This window comes from Panicum hallii, chromosome 7, assembly GCF_002211085.1.
Source record: "Panicum hallii strain FIL2 chromosome 7, PHallii_v3.1, whole genome shotgun sequence".
Taxonomy (NCBI): domain Eukaryota; kingdom Viridiplantae; phylum Streptophyta; class Magnoliopsida; order Poales; family Poaceae; genus Panicum; species Panicum hallii.
In genome coordinates, this window is record NC_038048.1 from 47,907,092 (window position 1) to 47,924,433 (window position 17,342).

Consider the following 17,342-nt stretch of genomic DNA (forward strand, 5'->3'; position numbering starts at 1 on the left):
AAGAGATCAGATCACAAGTCCTCCCAGCCAGGGCCAGGCCAGCAGATAGGAGTAGTGGGCTCCACCTCCGATCCTATTTCATTTCATTTCATCCACCTCCGCCTCCTTCCTTCTGCTGCCTGCTTTGTTAGCTTTCATTCGATCCTCCTCTAGACTCATCTCCATCATCAGCCTGCTTCGTTCTTTCTAACCTTGGTTTTGCATGCATGCATCGGGATTTCTAGCTTCTTCATGCGCGAGTTTCTTCTGGCTTTCGGTCCTTGGATGCAGCAACATCATATGTATCGCCATCATCACAGTTGTTGATCGAGCTCCATTATATTATTTGCCATGATCCTGCTGCACGCAAGGTATTCGATCTGCTGTCTGCTCATTATCCGATACCATCGTACAGCACAGTTCTCTTAATTAAGCCATGCATTATTGCATCCACTTACTACATACAGGGACGACGCCCTCCTTGGTGCTAATCGTCCAAACCATCTGCTGCTGCATTCTCATCCATCTCGGGATGACACCCTGCTTATTACCAGTGGTGAATCTGAATTATCGGATGACGCCAGCATCTGGATACCGCCTGAGGCAGCCGACGACAAGGAACATGATGGGGCGACGACGACGACTCACCACCATCATGCTGCGTCGGATACTACGTCTGACGACACTACAGCAGAAGAAGACGAGGATGAGGATTCTGATGACGACGATTCTGATGATGATGGTGGTGGCAGTTTCAGCTGGTGCCAGCAGCAGCATCCCACCAGCAGCAGCTACAGGGAGGAGCGGCAGAAAGCCATGCTCAGAGCCATGAACGGCCAGCTGAAGATGCTCGCCGCTCGCTTTCTAGAGTCGGCTGGCATCCCTGCTGCTTTCCACCAATTGCAAGCAGGCGCAGACGACGCCTGCTGCTGGCTTGACATCGTCACCTCCCTGTCCTGGGAAGCCGCCCTTCTTATCAGGCCTGATGCCACTGCCGGCAACGAGATGGACCCTTCCTCTTACGTCAAGGTGAAGTGCCTAGCATCTGGTACGCGGCGCCAATGGTACGGTTGGTTAAACACATCCATCCCACCATTCCCACACTAGCTAGTGCTAATCAGTTCAGTGCATGCTAATACTGACCATGATGATGATGATAAGTAACAGTCGTCTGTTCTTCCCCTGCATTATATTCATCCAGTGAGGTCATCAGGGGCTTAGTCTTCAAGAAGAATGCCGCCCATAAGCACATGCCCACCAGGTGTCACAATCCCAGGCTGCTGCTTCTTAGAGGAGTCCTCGGTGATTCGGATGTTGGCTTCTCATCATTCAGTTCCATAGAGCAGGTCGGAACCTATTGCCATTTGGGTTATATGCTACCTTACACATCCGTGCGTGGACATATTATATATACAGAGAGATATATTACTATCGATCGATTCGTCGATCCCTTTAATTAACATACTATCTACCTTCTTTCTCTGATTAATTAATCATTATCAGGAAAAAGACCATCTGGAGAAGTCTGTCTGTAAAATGATGCAGATTTGCAGGCCAAATGTTGTCATGGTCGAGAAAACAGTTTCACGCGACATACAGGAGCTTCTCCTCGAGGAAGGCGTCACTCTGGTGCTTGATATGAAGCTCAACCGGCTGCAAAGGATCGCTCGCTGTTCTGGCTCTCCCATACTCTCCTTCTCAGAGGTTCTAAGCAAGCCAAAGTTGAAGCAGTGCGACTACTTCCATATCGAAAAAGTTACCGAGGAGCACAACCATACCGTTGAAACTGGAAAGAGGCAATCTAAAACATTAATGTACCTGGAAGGCTTTCGCAAGCCATTGGGATGCACAGTAAGTACTTTATACCTCATTCTCATTGCCTCCGATTGACACTGCACTCTGGTGTTGTATTCTACTAAGGCTCACCTTACCTTTCTTTATCTCCTTATGAATGACGATCACAACAGAACCTCTGCTTCGACAGCAGGCAGCAATATGTATTTGCTTTGATTTGCTTGTTTTCCTTTTAGAAGCACTTCCATGCATGATTCCGGCCTAGCTTATATTAATTGATACATATTAATTGATGAACCTCCATGCTACAATGAAATTGATATTAAGTGTTAAAAGGATGATCTAGAGATGTTCTTCCCTTCTTTGGGCAGACAACATCAAATTTTAATTTGGCGCACAGATAGAAAGGTACCACTTCTAAGTTCTATTCATGTTCAACTGTATATGCATACCACTTTCTGTGCAGTGATATATCATCATTAGATTAACAGCTTACTGCTAAGAATGATCTGTATGGCATTCTTAGACGATGATGAATCGATTATCTACAAATGGGGCGATGATTCATTTCCTCTTTTTTATTTTTTTGAAAGAAACAGTTATTCCTTTTGTCTGCACTCTGCAGATATTGCTACGGGGAGCGAATAGTGAGGAACTGAAGAAAGTCAAGCAAGTCATGCAGTACACAGTGTTTGCAGCGTACCACCTTGTTCTTGAGACATCCTTCTTCGAAGATCAGAGGGTAATATTGAATAATAAAAATGCTTCCAAAGAAGAAACTTCTATCAGTAGTAACTCGGAATCATCAGTAATACGTCACGGAATCCCTGCTCCCTCTATTGGCTCTCACCCTGTCGGTCCTAAAGATAATGATGCTTCAGCAAGTAAACTGTATCCCTTAACTTCTAGTGAATCAGTAGAAGAACCCACTAAAGGGAAGACAGTTGCCGTTTCTTCAACAAAAATCGAAGATCTAAATTCACTTGAGAAGGGATTCCCTAATGAGCTCCCCGAGGGTCCAGCCATCTATTATGATTCTAATCAGGCACTTCCTTCTGAAAGACTAGTATCGTCAGTCCCAGGATCGCCAAGAAGATCCATTGATATATTACGTTATCAGAATATTTATTTACCAGTCACTTCTTCTCAAGAGGCAACTGATCATCAGAAAGAAGACATGCTTCAAGACATGGCAAGTAATGGTGTACATATTAGCCCGAATGTCAGCGTACAAGTTGGTTCTGGTGAGAATGTGGATCACTTGAGCAATCCCCAGAATCAAGCATCCACTGAAAGCAATCAACAAATGGCATTGGATGATCTTTCGGTTAGTGAGCAGCCATCAACTCCATTGGAAAATGGGGAACAACAAAGCACCAGCTACGTTAGCGGAGACAAGACCTCAGATATAGACGAAGTGGATGATGTCTTGGAGTCGCAGAGCATACTTATTTTGTTGTCCAGCCAATGTATCACGAAGCAAGTTATCTGCGAGCAGAGCCATCTATCCCGTATAAAGTACTATGGAGATTTTGATGTCTCCTTAGGACGATATTTGCAAGACATTTTGCAGAATCAGGTAACACTAACACCATTATCATTCAAGTTATGTTTACTGGTCTACTTCTGGGCTTCTGGCAGCTGCATAGATTCGATACCTACAAGCAAACAACTTCTTCGTTCCATTCTTTTCGCCAACACGATTGGTAGAATATGCGCATGATCAATGATTTGTGTATTTTTAGCAGAATCTCAGCTGTTCCTCATGTGGAGAACCTCCAGAGGCTCACATGTACTCGTACACTCACCGCAATGGGAATCTGACTGTTCTTGTGAAGCGTTTGCCTAAATACTGTTTACCTGGTGAATCAGAAGGAAAAATTTGGATGTGGACTAGATGTCTAAGATGTGAGCATGAAAGTGGGATCTCTAGATCATCACGAAGGGTGCTAATGTCAGCTGAAGCACACTATCTTTCGTTTGGGAAGTTCCTTGAACTCAGTTTTTCCAGCCATTCCACTGCTAGAAGGTTATCAATATGTGGACATTCGCTGAATAAGGATTGCCTGCGCTTTTTTGGGTAAGCTCAAGAACCTTATGACATCAATTGCAGATGATTTCAGAAGCTACCTTTTCTTCCTCCGTATATTGTACTGAGGTTCCCCCCCTCGTTTGGGATCTGTTAACTTCAGGTTGGGCTCCAAAGTTGCAATGTTCCAGTATTCATCAGTCGAAATTTACACTGCCTCCAAACCACAGCCTACTCTTGAGTTTCACAACCCCAATGCTCATGAATGGTACGGGCAAGAGGTAAGAAATGTATGTATCATTCTCACTTGTTCGTTTTGTCCCATGCTTATTTTGCGAACAAGTCTTACTAGAGCCTAATACCTCCGTTGCATTCTTTAAGGTTCTTGCTAGAGGAGTCATGCTTTTCTCTGAAGTCACAGGGTTACTACAGAACCTGAAGGATCAGTTTTCTGAGGTGGTAATCTATTGTGGCTCCTTGCTTCCTATTGAAGAGTTCTCCCAACTTGAAGATATGTTGATTAAAGAGAAGTCCGAGTTCATGGTAAACTTTCCTATCCTTTTTTTTTCTGGTAGCCCTTACATCAGTTGCTCTGGATTTCTGGTAATCGGCATTTTGCTGTTTGTCTTTATCATGGTGCAGTGTACTCTAGCACAGGCAGTTGATCGAAGTGGGGCACCAAGCTCTGTGCATGAGATCCTTAGTGTAAATTGGCTCTACCAGGATCTTCTGCTTGAACTATATGTGTGGGATCGCCGGCTGCATCAACTTGTAGAGTGCATATCTGCTGAAAGAGAAAGAATGGGAATTAGCGTCAAGGGAACTTCTGAATTTACAGGTGACCAGACTGCAGTAGTTGCTGAAGCAGATGGTGTTACTGAATGTGCAAGCAACAAAGTGTCCTTCGAGAATGGATGTATCGAGACAGACAAGTTCAGTGAATCAGGGACTGGCACAACCTTGCTTGATGAAAATGCATGGGATAAGCATTATGAAGAGCAACTTTGCACAAAAGTGCCTAGTCCAAAGCAAGAGCCCTTGAGGATTCCGCAGCAGTCCGGACTTCCCCCATGGGATGACAGGGAAAAATGGGTTTGGAACCCATTGCATGAGTCCAGATTGGCTTACAGGCAGGAACTTGAGGTTGGATGTCTGGAAAGGTTCGAACTTGTTAACCACTATTGTCCATCTCATCTATCCCCCTTGCACAGACATAATCAATCTGGTGAGGAGGTGGGTTCTCCACGGTTCACAGTAGGTCCATGTGGCAGCGTCTTGTGTGTATCAGAGGATGAGATATCCAGCATAATATCCCGTGCTCTTGCCATATCTGAGGAACGTCGTTACTTACTGGATGCTATCACTGAGAGTGCACCAGCAGACAGCAGGGTTGGAGAGCTTACTAAAACAATGGAGAAGTCTTACAGCTCAGTATCTGAAAGTTCCTCTGCTTCTTCGTCCTGGTCATCGACCTGGTCGTCTTCCGGATCTTCAGATTCTGAGGCAAGCATTTCATCTGATGACCTCTCCAGCTACGATAGCTCGCTTCTATCATCCTCTCAACATCCGGAAATATCTGTCAACGGGAGAGTAGCTCTCAAAGGGAAATATTCAGTAATCTGTGTACACTCTAACCAGTTCTACAATCTTCGAAAGAAATGCTGTCCATCGGAGCTTGCGTACATTACATCCTTGAGCCGTTGCAAGAAGTGGGATGCTCAAGGCGGGAAAAGCAAGGCTTTCTTTGCAAAAACAGTGGATGACAGGTTCATCATAAAGCAAATAAAGAGGACAGAGTTTGAGTCCTTCATAAAATTTGCCCCTGATTACTTCAAGCATGTTTACCATTCTCTGGACACTGGGAGCCAAACTTGTCTTGCTAAAATCCTAGGAATCTACCAGGCATGAGAACTTCACATGGTTATTTCAGGATTTCCTTTTTTTTTTTACCGTATCTGTGGTTGTCTTGCTACGTTTAAACAGTGAGTATCCTGTCTTGTTTCAGGTCAAGCAAATAAGACATGGCAAGGAGATTAAGATGGACCTGATGGTGATGGAAAATATCCTGTTTGGGCACAATGTGTCCCGGACATATGACCTGAAAGGCGCCGTCTTTTCGCGACATGTCTCTGACTCGAATGACCATGACACTGTGTACTTGGATCAAAATTTTGTGGATGACATGCGCATTTCTCCAATCTACATTGGAGGAAGAACAAAGCATCTCTTGCAACGGGCGATCTGGAATGATACAGCTTTTCTCACTGTATGTAATGACTTTGATTTGAACCACAATGTCTGCTATATATAGGTAGTAGTAAACATGTGCTGACAGAAGAGTTGCGGTTGCAGTCGATCAATGTTATGGACTACTCTCTACTGGTGGGAGTGGACAAGCAGAAGCATGAGCTCGTGTTTGGCATCATCGACTACCTGAGGCAGTATACATGGGACAAGCAGCTGGAGACATGGGTGAAAACGTCTCTGGTGGTGCCCAAGAACGAATCGCCAACGGTGATTTCCCCCAGGGAGTACAAGAAGAGGTTCAGGAAATTCATGAGCAGGTATTTCCTGACAGTTCCAGATGACTGGAGCACGGAGAATCGCCCGGTGTCCTGCAAATCCTGTGCTCACGCCGGCAGCGCCAACTTGCCGGGAGTGGTCGACGAGAAACCTCCTCAGCATCCAAATCCAATCGTGGCGTGTGCGTAGTTCTCTTTGGCTCCCAGGGTTTTTGATGAGAGACTTCTTTTTTCTGGCTTATTGTTACACATTCAGCTGCCAAGTTGTCCAAAGTATGCAGCTTTATTCAAGGCAAATTGTTGGAGCCACAATGTGCCGAGGTCCACAACCACAATACATGTAATTTCCCAGTTAAAACATGATTTATATCAATCCCACATGACTGACCTCACAGTGCATATCTATCTGTAAGCCATGCTAACGACGTTACCGGACCTGGCAATGGGCAATGTCAGCTTTGGAAAATGCTGCAGGATCTAGCATTCTAACAGGCAGCCATGCTACTGAGAACACAGCAAATCGAGCAGAGCCTCAAGACAACGAGCAGGGAACAGCTTTCGACCAAAGCAGATGACAAATTCTAGGCCACAGCAAATCAGCCTTCCTAATAACGAATTCAGGTTTTGATACTGGAGACTAATATACCACAGCAAATGAGACGAGAAAATGATGCTATAAGAAGTGCCCAATTACACGAGTCTCTGACCAGCCGCCCACCCATATATACTCTTGTGAGCCCTAACTTATGCAACCTTGAGCCCAGCAACTTTGCTATAACCATTGTCAGTCTTCTATGGGCATACAATCTTTCTGTAATGTACCTCTTCCGCTGCAGAATCGCCAACTTGCTAAACCTTTTCTTGCTTGTCATCCACAAGGGGAAGCATCTCCATCTGATTTCTCGGCAAGTTCCCTGGGGCCGCAGCCTGCTGTTGAGATATTAGATGCCTCACGTAGCCATAGAAAGTGCAGCCAACCAGAGTGATTCCACATCCAATTGCATTCATTGCAGAGATCGGGTTCCGGAAGATCAACCATGACACTAATACTGCCACCGCGACCTACAAAAGCATGCTCCTTCAGCGAGCGGATGGAGCAGGGAGAACAACATAGGGCAGAATATAGTCGTGTCTTACTTTAAGGTTTCCAGCAACATTGAAAGTCACTGCTGTAGTTGAATGGATCACGTAGAAGATGGAGAAGTTAAGGCAAAACGCAAGCACCCCTGAACCTAGGATGATGATCAGCGCAGGAACAATTGAATCATGTGTGTAGAACCAGTTGATCACGCCACCTCCTTCCAGCAACATTGCTGGTAGAGCCAGTATCATGGTGGCAAAGGGTGCCATATAGTACACTGTGTTAATGCTGCAGAAAACATAACAAACCATCTTAGCACTTTTAATTTCCATTCAGTAGGGCAAAAAGGGATTCTCTTGAAAAATCAACAAAGATAAGATGGTTTCGACACCATGCTAGGCAGATCACACCGATTGCTAAATAAGCAACAGACAAGTGTGTACCTGTCAAATTTGTATCCATGAAGTAGGGACTCTGCCAAGATGGTTTTTGTAGATGTAGCCAGGCAGCCAACCATGGCAGCGCAGAAACCAAAAATGTTGAAGCTGAGCTCTGTTACCGAAGTTAGGAGTATTCCCCCAACTATAGGGACCAGGGAAGCCCATATGCGCCATTCAAAATGCTTACTCCAAACTAGCCACTGCAGAATAACTGCATGACATGAAACAGGCCTATGAGAAGATGATACCATAGTCCAACGCACAATAACAAGCAGAAAATGGAACAGAGAATGAGGGCAGGAAACGGCACATAATGAAGGTACCTGTGGTTGCAGGTGTGAAAGATTTGATCGTCTGCATGAAGGAGACTGGAATGTAGCGCAGGCTCACATTTCCCAGCACAATGTTTATGCAGAAAACAAATGACATTGGAAATATCCTTTTCCAGCGGTCCTTCGGTTCAACTTCAATCAGTGGTTTGGCCTTAAGCACATGGATCGCAACATATGCGCCAATTGAAGAGCATATGAAGTGGACGCAGGACACAGTGAGAGGAAACTTGAAATCCAGTTTCTGCAGGAAAAAAAGCACCTTGTGTTACCAAGGACCCAGATTTTCACCAGAGTGTGCTCCTAGCACGCAAACATACCAAAAATTGCTGAATGCAGATCAGCAGCGAGTTTCAGTCAGAGCAAAGAGATAAAACAACATTATTATGTGACTAACCTGATGCACGCTATAACTAGGAGGCGAGGTCTTTCTTCTCTATTACAAGTATGAAGCGACACTAGATTCATGGAACAACAACACGCAAGCATGGCTCCATGGAATCGAGGTTCAGCATAAATATCCGTGATTTGCAACAGGGAGAGAGTTCCCTCCAAGCCCCAACTCCATTCGGTAGGAATGTTGTTTCACAGGCTCCTAGCCTAGTCTCCCACCCAATCTAATCTAGAAGGCGAGTGTACTTTGGGGGCATTTGGCATCCAAATCCGAGGCAGAGCATGGATGGATTGGAGAAGAATGTGGGGGTAGAGTGGTAGGAACAGAGGAGACCTGGAAGATCCACTTGTTCATGATGATGACGGTGACGTTGAAGCCCCACCACTGGAGGATGGCGAGCACAGCGCGCAGGGTGCCCAGGCCGGCTGCCGCCTTGCCGCCGTCCTCCATCTCCTTCTTCTTCTGTTCTTGCGGATGAGGAAGACGGGAGGGCGGAGATGTATGGGAGCAGGCTCGTCGTCGGCGGCGGCGTCGAACCCAGGCACCTCACCTCATCGTCGTGGTGGGGAGGAGGAATTGGTGGAATGGAAGTGGGTGGGGAAGGGAGCAGCAAGGCAGGCTCATACTAGTCTAGACTCTTCTACTGTGGGAGAGAGAGAGAGAGAGTGGATTTGGACTGCAATTCCTTGGAAATCGGAACGGTCAACGGAAAGAAAAGTGCTTTCTTTTTGTAATTTGGGATTTTCACATGATTGAGGCGCATGGACTGTTTGGCCAGATTGCCTAACTACCTGTATTCAGTATTCAGGGTGTGTTCGTTTCGTAGCGTGTAAAGTTTAGATCCGCCACATAGAGAATTTTATCATTTAGAAGTATTAAATAAAGTCTAATTACAAAACTAATTGCAGAACCCCAGGGCTAATTCGCGAGACGAATCTAATGAGGTATATTAGTCCATGATTAGCGGATGATTACTGTAGCATCACTGTGGCAAATTATGGATTAATTAGGCTGATTAAATTTGTCTCGCGAATTAGCACCCATCTGTGCAAAAAGTTTTGTAATTAAACTTTATTTAATACTTCTAAATGACAAGATTCTCTTTGATGTGACGGGTCTAAACTTTAGAGGGTAGGAAACGAACGCACACTGCAGTTGTTGGATTCCTGCAGATGCCCTAGATATTAGAGCATTTTCAGCGTATTCTTTTGAAGATTGAAGGCAATCCAATTCCTATTACCAATTTTCTTTTCATAATCATAAAAAATATACCTTCCTCTCACCTAAATGAAGGAGATTCATCCCTTTATCCTATCCTTTGCTGATTGTGTTTTGGCAGACCGCTACAGCTTGGTAATGTAAAAAGTAGTTATTGGTAATGGAGTGTGAGCTTTTTTTTGAGAAATATGAGTAATCTACTCATCTGTTGGATACTCTTACCCCTCCGTCCGCACAACTTCCTTTGCACAAAGATCAATAAAAGTATTTAGCGTGGAGCCTAGAACTACTTGATAGAGAGAGAAAATTTCAGTAATAATCGCATGCGCTACAACGCTAGAGTGGTAGGAACTTAAAATACCGAAAAGATGTTTGCTTGCATGTACTCAATGCTCATGCATTTTAACAGGAGTCAAGAAGAAGGCGTCTTGTATTTTAGAACTTGACCAAAAAAAATGGTTACACCTTATGCAGTGGAATGGAGGGAATATCTAAGAGGTAGCTGACAGATGTTAACCAACCACCACACCTTAACTAAAATGGAGTGGGATTTCGCGTGGGCTTGAGAATTATGGGCTCCAAGTGTCAGCGACTCAACGTACATTACCCAATCTGCATCCGGCCAAAATATGGCTAGGGTTGTGATTAGTTGTAATCGCTAACCAAACAAGCCCTACAGTAGCCATCCATCCATCATTGGGTTTTGGGTGATACACTGTCAAATAGAGAGCAGAGGACATAAGCATGGCAACTGAAAGCGTATGTAAAACATTCAGTGAGCACCCACCCACAAGGAGTCCAGGATTTAACCACCCCGTTGGCAGAGCTGTCCTCCGCGGCTAAACCCAAGACAAGATAGTGCAACGACCAACTTACTACAGCACTTGAGCAACCGAGTCTGACTGACCAAGAAGATCGTAACAGCAATTTCACACGCGTTTCAAATACAACTCCGCAACGACATCCCTCCCATTGAAAATTACTAAACAAATGCGCCACACCTTGCTTGCCTATATCTCCTCTTCTTCGAATGGGTCTCTCTCCGGGTAGTTGCCGACCTGGGAAAATAGAATTAAAAAAAAACTGTTATCGAACATTTTAACTTCTGGGACCAAAATTTCCATACACCACTTAATTTTATCACCCTTAATAAGCAACACGTGCTTGAACAGCTGAAATCTCAATTCGATTATCACAGGAAGGAACATGCACACAATTCAAAGAAAAATTCTCAAGACCTTATCGCACAACACAGCCTCATGTCACACGATCTGCTACTGCAAACAGGCTGCGTTAATCCTCACGTTCCAAAAGCTTATTTCAGAAACACCAGGCACCTCTAAATTTCGGAAATCAGTTAGGCATCTAGCAAGCAAAATACCTTTACTTTCTCTGGCCTCACAATTGCCCCGTGACCTTGAGGGCACTCAAAGAAGCGAATGCCTTTCACCCTGCAGCATCCAACAAGCAAAAGAAAGGCATAGCATGTTATTCATTACAAAATCATGGCATAAGACATAAATTGCAACTGGCATCACAAATAATAATGGGCTATCACACAGTCAATACAAAGTTTATTTTATTTTAATGGTTTAGCAATGAACATACATGCCATCATGCTTTCCAAGTGGCTCATCATATTGCACTCCAACCCAGAATCCACGTCCAAGAGCTTCAGCTCTGCCAACAAATTTTACAGTGCCCCTCTTGGCACCTGGCTCAACTTCACATCTATCTCCCACCTGTGACACAATTGTTAGATCACTTGCTGCAGTTGGCAATCATTAAGACTACCAGTTTCAAATCTATCCTAAGGATGGGTGCTAAACCATCAGCAGTAAAAAAATAAATAAAAATAAATCTGAACATGGCATTGGAGCATTTGAGAGTCTAGTGCAACTAGATCGAATGCATATGACTATGTAAAGAACCAAATTAACTGACCTTGATTTTGGAGCACAATTCCTCCATGTGCTTTTCGGATTGCTGAAGAAATAGAGCAAGTGAGCTGAAAAGTAGAAGAAAACAGTCCAAAACTTGAGTAGCTTACTTCTTTATCCTCTGATGTAGAGTTCTTCGGGGCCATCTTTTCTTTAAATTTTCGAAAGTTAGCTGGCACAAAAATTATAACATCAGTGTTGATAAACAAGATCATGCAAACAGAGTTTGTTGAGGGAGCAAGGAATTTGCGTGTGGGAAGTTACTGTGGAGCTTGTCGTATGCTTCATCGGACATTTTGTACTTGTCAACAAGGGAGGTGTCTTCCAACCAGCCACCAGAGGTGAGTGAGGAAGGATCGAGATCGAGGACATGGATCCGGTAGCCGTTGTAGGGGCCGTAGGCTGCGAGGGGCGCGGCGTCGTCATCGAGGTCGGCGATCTTGGCGCCGGTGTCGTCGCGGAGCTGGAGGCGCATGGAGGCGACGGCGGTGCCGGTCTTGCGCCAGAGCTTGTCCTTGAGCGCCTCGACGGTGGTCTGCGATCCGACGCATTTTTTAGCAGAAGAAATGTCGGAGGTAGAGATGACGAGATCCATCGGGAAGGGGAATGAATACCTGTTGCGAGACGCGGATGTCTGCGGCGAAGGTGGAGAGATTGGAGTGGGTGACGAGCAGGAGGACGCTGTCGTCCACCGGAAGCTGCAGCTTGGACGACGCCATGGCTGTCCTGAACGAAGTCCTCCAGCGAGGGGGCGAGGCCGGCCGCCGGCGTTGTGTGTGTGTGTGTGACTGCTGACCAGCCGCCGCCGCCGCCGCCTCCGCCGCCGTTCGTTCAGGAGGGGATGGGGTACTGGGTTGGGGCCGTGGGCTGGCTGGGCTGTCAAATTTGGGCCGTGGGCTGGCTCTGCCCGTCTCTGGCTGGGCTGTCAAATTTGGACCATGGGCTGGCTCTGCCGGGAGCTCCTATATATCCTATATAACTTGTGGAAGCTGATTAAGCAACATGCCTTCAAAGCCCATTAGACCCAAATTAGAGGTGTAAATTCAATATTTCAAGAGATTAGATTCAATATTTTCGAAAAATAGATCAACATTCAAAAATAGCAGATTCAACATTTTTCAAATATACAAATCAACATTTCGAAGGAAATACTACCATCAACATTTTTCACAACCTATTTCAACATTTTTCAGAAAAGGATTAAACATTTTTTAAGATCCAAATCGACATTTTCTAAGACTAGTTAACATTTTCTCCAGCGACGGTGGTGACGCGCGGCAGACGCAGTGCCCGTGGCGGGGCAGGGGGCAGCCGCGGGCTGCAGCTTGAGCGGTGGAGCGGCGGCTGCCTGGGCGTAGGAACAGGAGGCGGCAGCGGACGTTAGGGGAGAAAAGAGAGAAGGTAGCAGGGGCATGAAATCGGACGAATAGAAACATGCGCACAGATCTCAAACAGTGGTAGCCAAGTAGTAAAAAAAACTTCCGGAAGCCATATAGATTTATCTGCTCTGCCCGTCTCTAGCTGGGCTGTCAAATTTGGGCTATGGGCTGACTCTGCCTGTCTCTAGCTGGGCTGACAATTTTGAGCCGGTCCGAGCCCACCATAGGGGCCGCCTAGCACACCGTCAGCTTCTTCCCTATCAGTCACGGGCGCGATTAGACATCACTTCAGCTTCAGGTGGAACCATCACTGAAGGGGCGGATGTCGTTTTGGGCCGCACATTAGGCCTGGGCCTGCAGGAGAGAATATATGCACGAAGAATTAGACGCTGATATCACTCATATACATACAAATTCAAAATTAAAAAAATTATAACTATTAAATTGAGCATCAAAATTAAATTTAGATTATACTATTATCTTTCAAAACAAGACTACACTCCTATATTTGCACGATATTTTCTAAAATTATTTTTTAATAATAAATAATTAGTTTTGGCTGTGTAACGTAGGATAGAAATAATGAAATGTCTATAATGCCCCTATCTTTTTTATTTTTATTTTTCTATATTCTTCCTATTTTTTCTCCTCTGTTTATTTCACCTTCCCTTTTCCACCTATCCGGAGCTTCCCGTCTAGCCATCTTCTTCTCCTCACATCTACCTCGCGCCGCCTCCCCACGCCGCCGGCCGCCTCGGGCCCGCTCCCCAGCGCTGCCGCCCGCAAATCTCCTCCCCGCGGCCGCCGGCCACCTCCTCCCCAGACCTGCAGGCCGCGCCCTGTGACCGCCGCCGGCCGGCCACCTCCTCCCCACGGGCCATGCCGCGGCGGGCCCCACCCAGAGGTTGGGCTGGCAAAGGGTATGGAGAAGCCGCGGGAGCTACGATTTCTGGCTCCGTCTCGCCCAATCCACTTCTGCGAACGGAATTTCAGAGGCTCCATAATTAAAGCTGTTGAAAAAAATACTTTTTGAAAAGGCTCGCTGAGAAGCCGGTTTTGGAGCCCCTGGAAAATCCCTGGCAAAAGAGGCTGTAGTTTTACCTACCTAGCGAGAATGTTAGTGTGACGATCGAGCTATCCATCCACCCTATCCCTCAGTCTTCTCCACCACTTCCAACGAAGCCTGCTATCCTCCTCGGGAGGGAGGGAACAAGCGAGATGGCGGCTGCCACTCCCGTGCCCCCAGGCTTGTGCAAGCAGCAGCTAGTGCTTGTCCACGCCACCAAGCCTCCCTTTCCCCTTCTCGCGCGCCGCGCCGTCTCCGTCCGCGCCGCCCCGCCCCGCCAGCGCCAGCACCAGCAACGCCCCCCTCCTAGGAGCAAGCGGGTCGATCCTCCTCCCAGGCCCGCCCGCCGTCCGCCGAGGGCCCCTCTGGACTACGACGACGACGACGACGAGGAGGAGGAGGAGGAGGAGGAGGGGAGGTTCGCTGGGGGCACCCGGGCCGCCTCCATGCCCAAGCCGCCGGCCGGCTTCGTGCTTGACGACAAGGGCAGGTGCATCGCCGCAGCATCCAAGCGCATCGTCACCATCGTACGCCGTCTTCTTCCTCTGTTTTTTTTTGTTGCTCTGAGGAGCTTGCTGCTTTCAATCATCACAAATGGAACGAAATAAAGAGGCATTGCCATTGCAGATCGACGACGCCAACAACCGCCCATTGGAGTGCATAATCAGGAGAGTCTTCCGGAGCTCGCAGGACCACGACTGCATGCTTCTCTGCCCAGTTGACATGTAATAAACCTCAACGCCACACTTCTTTTTGTGCTGCTGTTTATTGCTACTGATGGATACACCTCCAGGCCTGTGCAGGTCCTCAAGAGCACAAATTTCAGTGGCTGGATAGCTGTATGTCTTCAGCCTCTCTCCGCCTCATATATATCTTTTCACATGATTCCCGATATATGGAATAAACTTTTCTTCCTTTCCTACACGTTTCTTCCCCTCTTCTACTTGTGTAGGTTGACGACCACCAGCTCAAGCAAATCATTCCTTCTGTTGCCTATGCCCTTGCAAGAGTGCATATGCACTTTGTCGAAAGCGGGTAAGGGCTCGGGAATGCAAAAGAATGTTCCTGTACTTGTGCTTGCTGCTGTTACTAAATATCTCCGTATAAGAATCTTGTTCTCCGTTTCAGATTCTGTTATACAGCAAGGGGTGGTTTCTGCTTTCCTGAAGAAGCCATTCAAGAGTTTCATGGTAACCAAAGCTACAGGCATGCATCTTTTTTGGGGCAACTCACCTTGTCATCTTGTCAAAATCATTAAAAGAATTTAAAAAACTGTATTTGCAGATGAAAGAAAGGTTTTGACAATATCTTGCCAATGCCAAATGTTTGTAGACTGTATCTCAACAGTGTCTGAAACTATTTGCTTACCCTTACGAACTACTATCTGCAACGTCCTCTTTGGTATCTCATTTAAAAATTTCAGATTCCAGTGATGGCGGTGAGGGGGTACCTTTCGAAGGTGTAGAGATTTGCTGCTTCAATTTGGTGAGCAAATTGCTCGGATGTAATATGAGAATCCGGTTTTGGTCAACTAGATGCATATTCGATGTGATTTAGTTAGCTTTTGCTAGAATAATTTCCATATGCAGCATGATAGACTGCTGCTGCTATCGTGAGTCTTCACAGTTGACATATAGATATAGAATCCCAAATAAGTAATTCATAAAGATTCAATCTTGGGTCTTCATTGGCATGCTTGTGATTGCTGACACTTTGTATTTGCAGGATGGTGCTCACTATATGATTTATACACCAGTTGATCCTCTTCTGTTTGTCGCAGTCAAGGTTAGTTGGCTGCTGTTCAACTTGTTGTGGTAAAATTCAGTTTGTACATGATATCTGAGAATGTTATCACATGTTTGTGCAGGATAAGGATGGTGTGCTACACATCGCTGAAGATGTAAGCCAGTGCTACAATCAGCATTTTCCTTTTATCACTGCAATCTGTATGTAGAGCAGAGGATTTAGCTGTGCTTGTTTTCTCAGGATTTGATGGGTGACCCTGCAGTTGTCGACGCCATAGACGAAGAGACAGAATTTACAGCTCTAGTGGTACAGTGACTGGTCCATACTTTATGAATGTAGTTCGTCCAGTGTTTGGAGCTAAGACATGATGGACAAGATCTCCTGAACCATGCTATCTTACTCTGTGTCCTGCAGGAGGAGGAAGAGGCCCTTCTTGAAACTGTACTTGGTGAAAGGTGATGAATGGTAGGGAGGGGGTTCCTACTTGAATCGGAAGAGGAGACCCATGCTCCACTCCACCAAGCAGTAGAATGACGAAGCACTAGTTGGTCCTGAAGAAGGGGATGCAATTGCAGCTGCAAAAGTGTGTGCTGCTTGGATTGGATTATGTGTGCAGCAAAGCGCATTTGAGCTGCCTACCCTAGGATGGATGAAGATGTAATGTTAATCGTTTCGTCGTCTGTGTCAACTAGTGTAGTATAGAAGCTGAAGGAGCTGCAAGGAGGCTTTTGTTTTGTTTTCTAATCAAATGAATAGGACGACCAAAGCTATTGCTGCTCTGCTGATGATTTGAATTAACCTAATAAAAATGATCCAATCTGATGGATAGAGGAATTGAAACGTCCCAACTGTTGCTAGATTTGTGGACTGCAGCACCCTAAGGCCGAAGCAGGTCATCGCAACTGCACCAGCACCGGTGAAGTCATGCACACTCCATCCATGAGGATTCTACTTCTAGGAGCAGACGAGTCATGCTTCTTCGAAAGTTCAGTTCAGATGCAGCTTGAAAAAAAAAAGGTTCAGTTCAGGTGATGATGAATCAGCATACATATATACCACTCAGACGGCATCAAGCTTGCTCAGAGATCATTTTCAAGGATCCATAGGAACAATGCCTGTAATTATCTGGAGCGATGAGATCCATCTTTGATGCCTATAACTCAAGCCTGTTAAATATTTGGATCGGATACCGCATTGATTAGACTAGGGGATGCTCTGTTTAATTAACTTAATCGAGTAACAGAAGGGAAAAGAGAGAGACAGGAGAGGGCACGGGTATACCTTCGTGCCCTAGGGCGGCAGCTGATGCAGATGAGCCCGCCATGGCGATGTAGTGCGGGAGCTTGGGGTGGTCCGGCCGTAGACGTTCACGCTCGCGGTGGCCGAAGGTGTGGCCGCGTCCGTGGGCTCGGAGTCGAGGCAGGG

At 46.1% G+C, this 17,342-nt stretch overlaps 4 protein-coding genes across 11 annotated transcripts; 2 read left to right on the forward strand and 2 right to left on the reverse strand.

The window, feature by feature from the left end:
• The first annotated feature begins 18 nt into the window (after positions 1-18).
• On the forward strand, positions 19-6,697 carry LOC112899349 (1-phosphatidylinositol-3-phosphate 5-kinase FAB1A-like). 3 transcript variants are annotated; one of them, XM_025967777.1, is made up of 11 exons: positions 19-350; positions 447-1,043; positions 1,181-1,325; positions 1,483-1,830; positions 2,399-3,352; positions 3,522-3,853; positions 3,966-4,092; positions 4,184-4,345; positions 4,445-5,704; positions 5,808-6,068; positions 6,155-6,697. In XM_025967777.1, exons 1-11 carry the CDS (start codon positions 331-333, stop codon positions 6,512-6,514), a joined length of 4,566 nt encoding a protein of 1,521 aa, XP_025823562.1. In that variant the 5' UTR covers positions 19-330; the 3' UTR covers positions 6,515-6,697. The 3 variants fall into 3 exon arrangements, with proteins under 3 accessions (XP_025823562.1, XP_025823563.1, XP_025823565.1); XM_025967778.1 differs by having other exon boundaries at positions 3,966-4,083; XM_025967780.1 differs by lacking the exon at positions 19-350 and having other exon boundaries at positions 935-1,048.
• A 199-nt stretch (positions 6,698-6,896) lies between these two features.
• On the reverse strand, positions 6,897-9,225 carry LOC112899351 (UDP-galactose transporter 1-like). Its single transcript, XM_025967786.1, has 5 exons — positions 8,902-9,225; positions 8,169-8,418; positions 7,849-8,056; positions 7,462-7,693; positions 6,897-7,386 (listed from the first exon to the last, which is right to left on the reverse strand). The coding sequence occupies exons 1-5, from the start codon at positions 9,016-9,018 to the stop codon at positions 7,174-7,176; spliced, it is 1,020 nt and encodes a 339-aa protein (XP_025823571.1). The 5' UTR covers positions 9,019-9,225; the 3' UTR covers positions 6,897-7,173.
• Positions 9,226-10,509: 1,284 nt separating this feature from the next.
• LOC112899355 (tubulin-folding cofactor B) lies at positions 10,510-12,555 on the reverse strand. The gene is made up of 7 exons (XM_025967793.1): positions 12,341-12,555; positions 11,991-12,261; positions 11,837-11,898; positions 11,731-11,772; positions 11,395-11,528; positions 11,168-11,237; positions 10,510-10,844 (listed from the first exon to the last, which is right to left on the reverse strand). Exons 1-7 carry the CDS (start codon positions 12,443-12,445, stop codon positions 10,797-10,799), a joined length of 732 nt encoding a protein of 243 aa, XP_025823578.1. The 5' UTR covers positions 12,446-12,555; the 3' UTR covers positions 10,510-10,796.
• A 1,588-nt stretch (positions 12,556-14,143) lies between these two features.
• Positions 14,144-16,757, forward strand: LOC112899352. 6 transcript variants are annotated; one of them, XM_025967790.1, is made up of 11 exons: positions 14,144-14,698; positions 14,799-14,896; positions 14,965-15,010; positions 15,124-15,206; positions 15,300-15,361; positions 15,456-15,495; positions 15,602-15,630; positions 15,952-15,956; positions 16,039-16,071; positions 16,158-16,223; positions 16,332-16,757. In XM_025967790.1, exons 1-11 carry the CDS (start codon positions 14,324-14,326, stop codon positions 16,374-16,376), a joined length of 882 nt encoding a protein of 293 aa, XP_025823575.1. In that variant the 5' UTR covers positions 14,144-14,323; the 3' UTR covers positions 16,377-16,757. The 6 variants fall into 6 exon arrangements, with proteins under 6 accessions (XP_025823575.1, XP_025823576.1, XP_025823577.1 ...); XM_025967787.1 differs by having other exon boundaries at positions 14,155-14,698; positions 15,602-15,656; positions 15,897-15,956; XM_025967791.1 differs by lacking the exon at positions 15,456-15,495 and having other exon boundaries at positions 14,147-14,698; positions 15,300-15,377.
• The last annotated feature ends 585 nt before the right edge of the window (positions 16,758-17,342 follow it).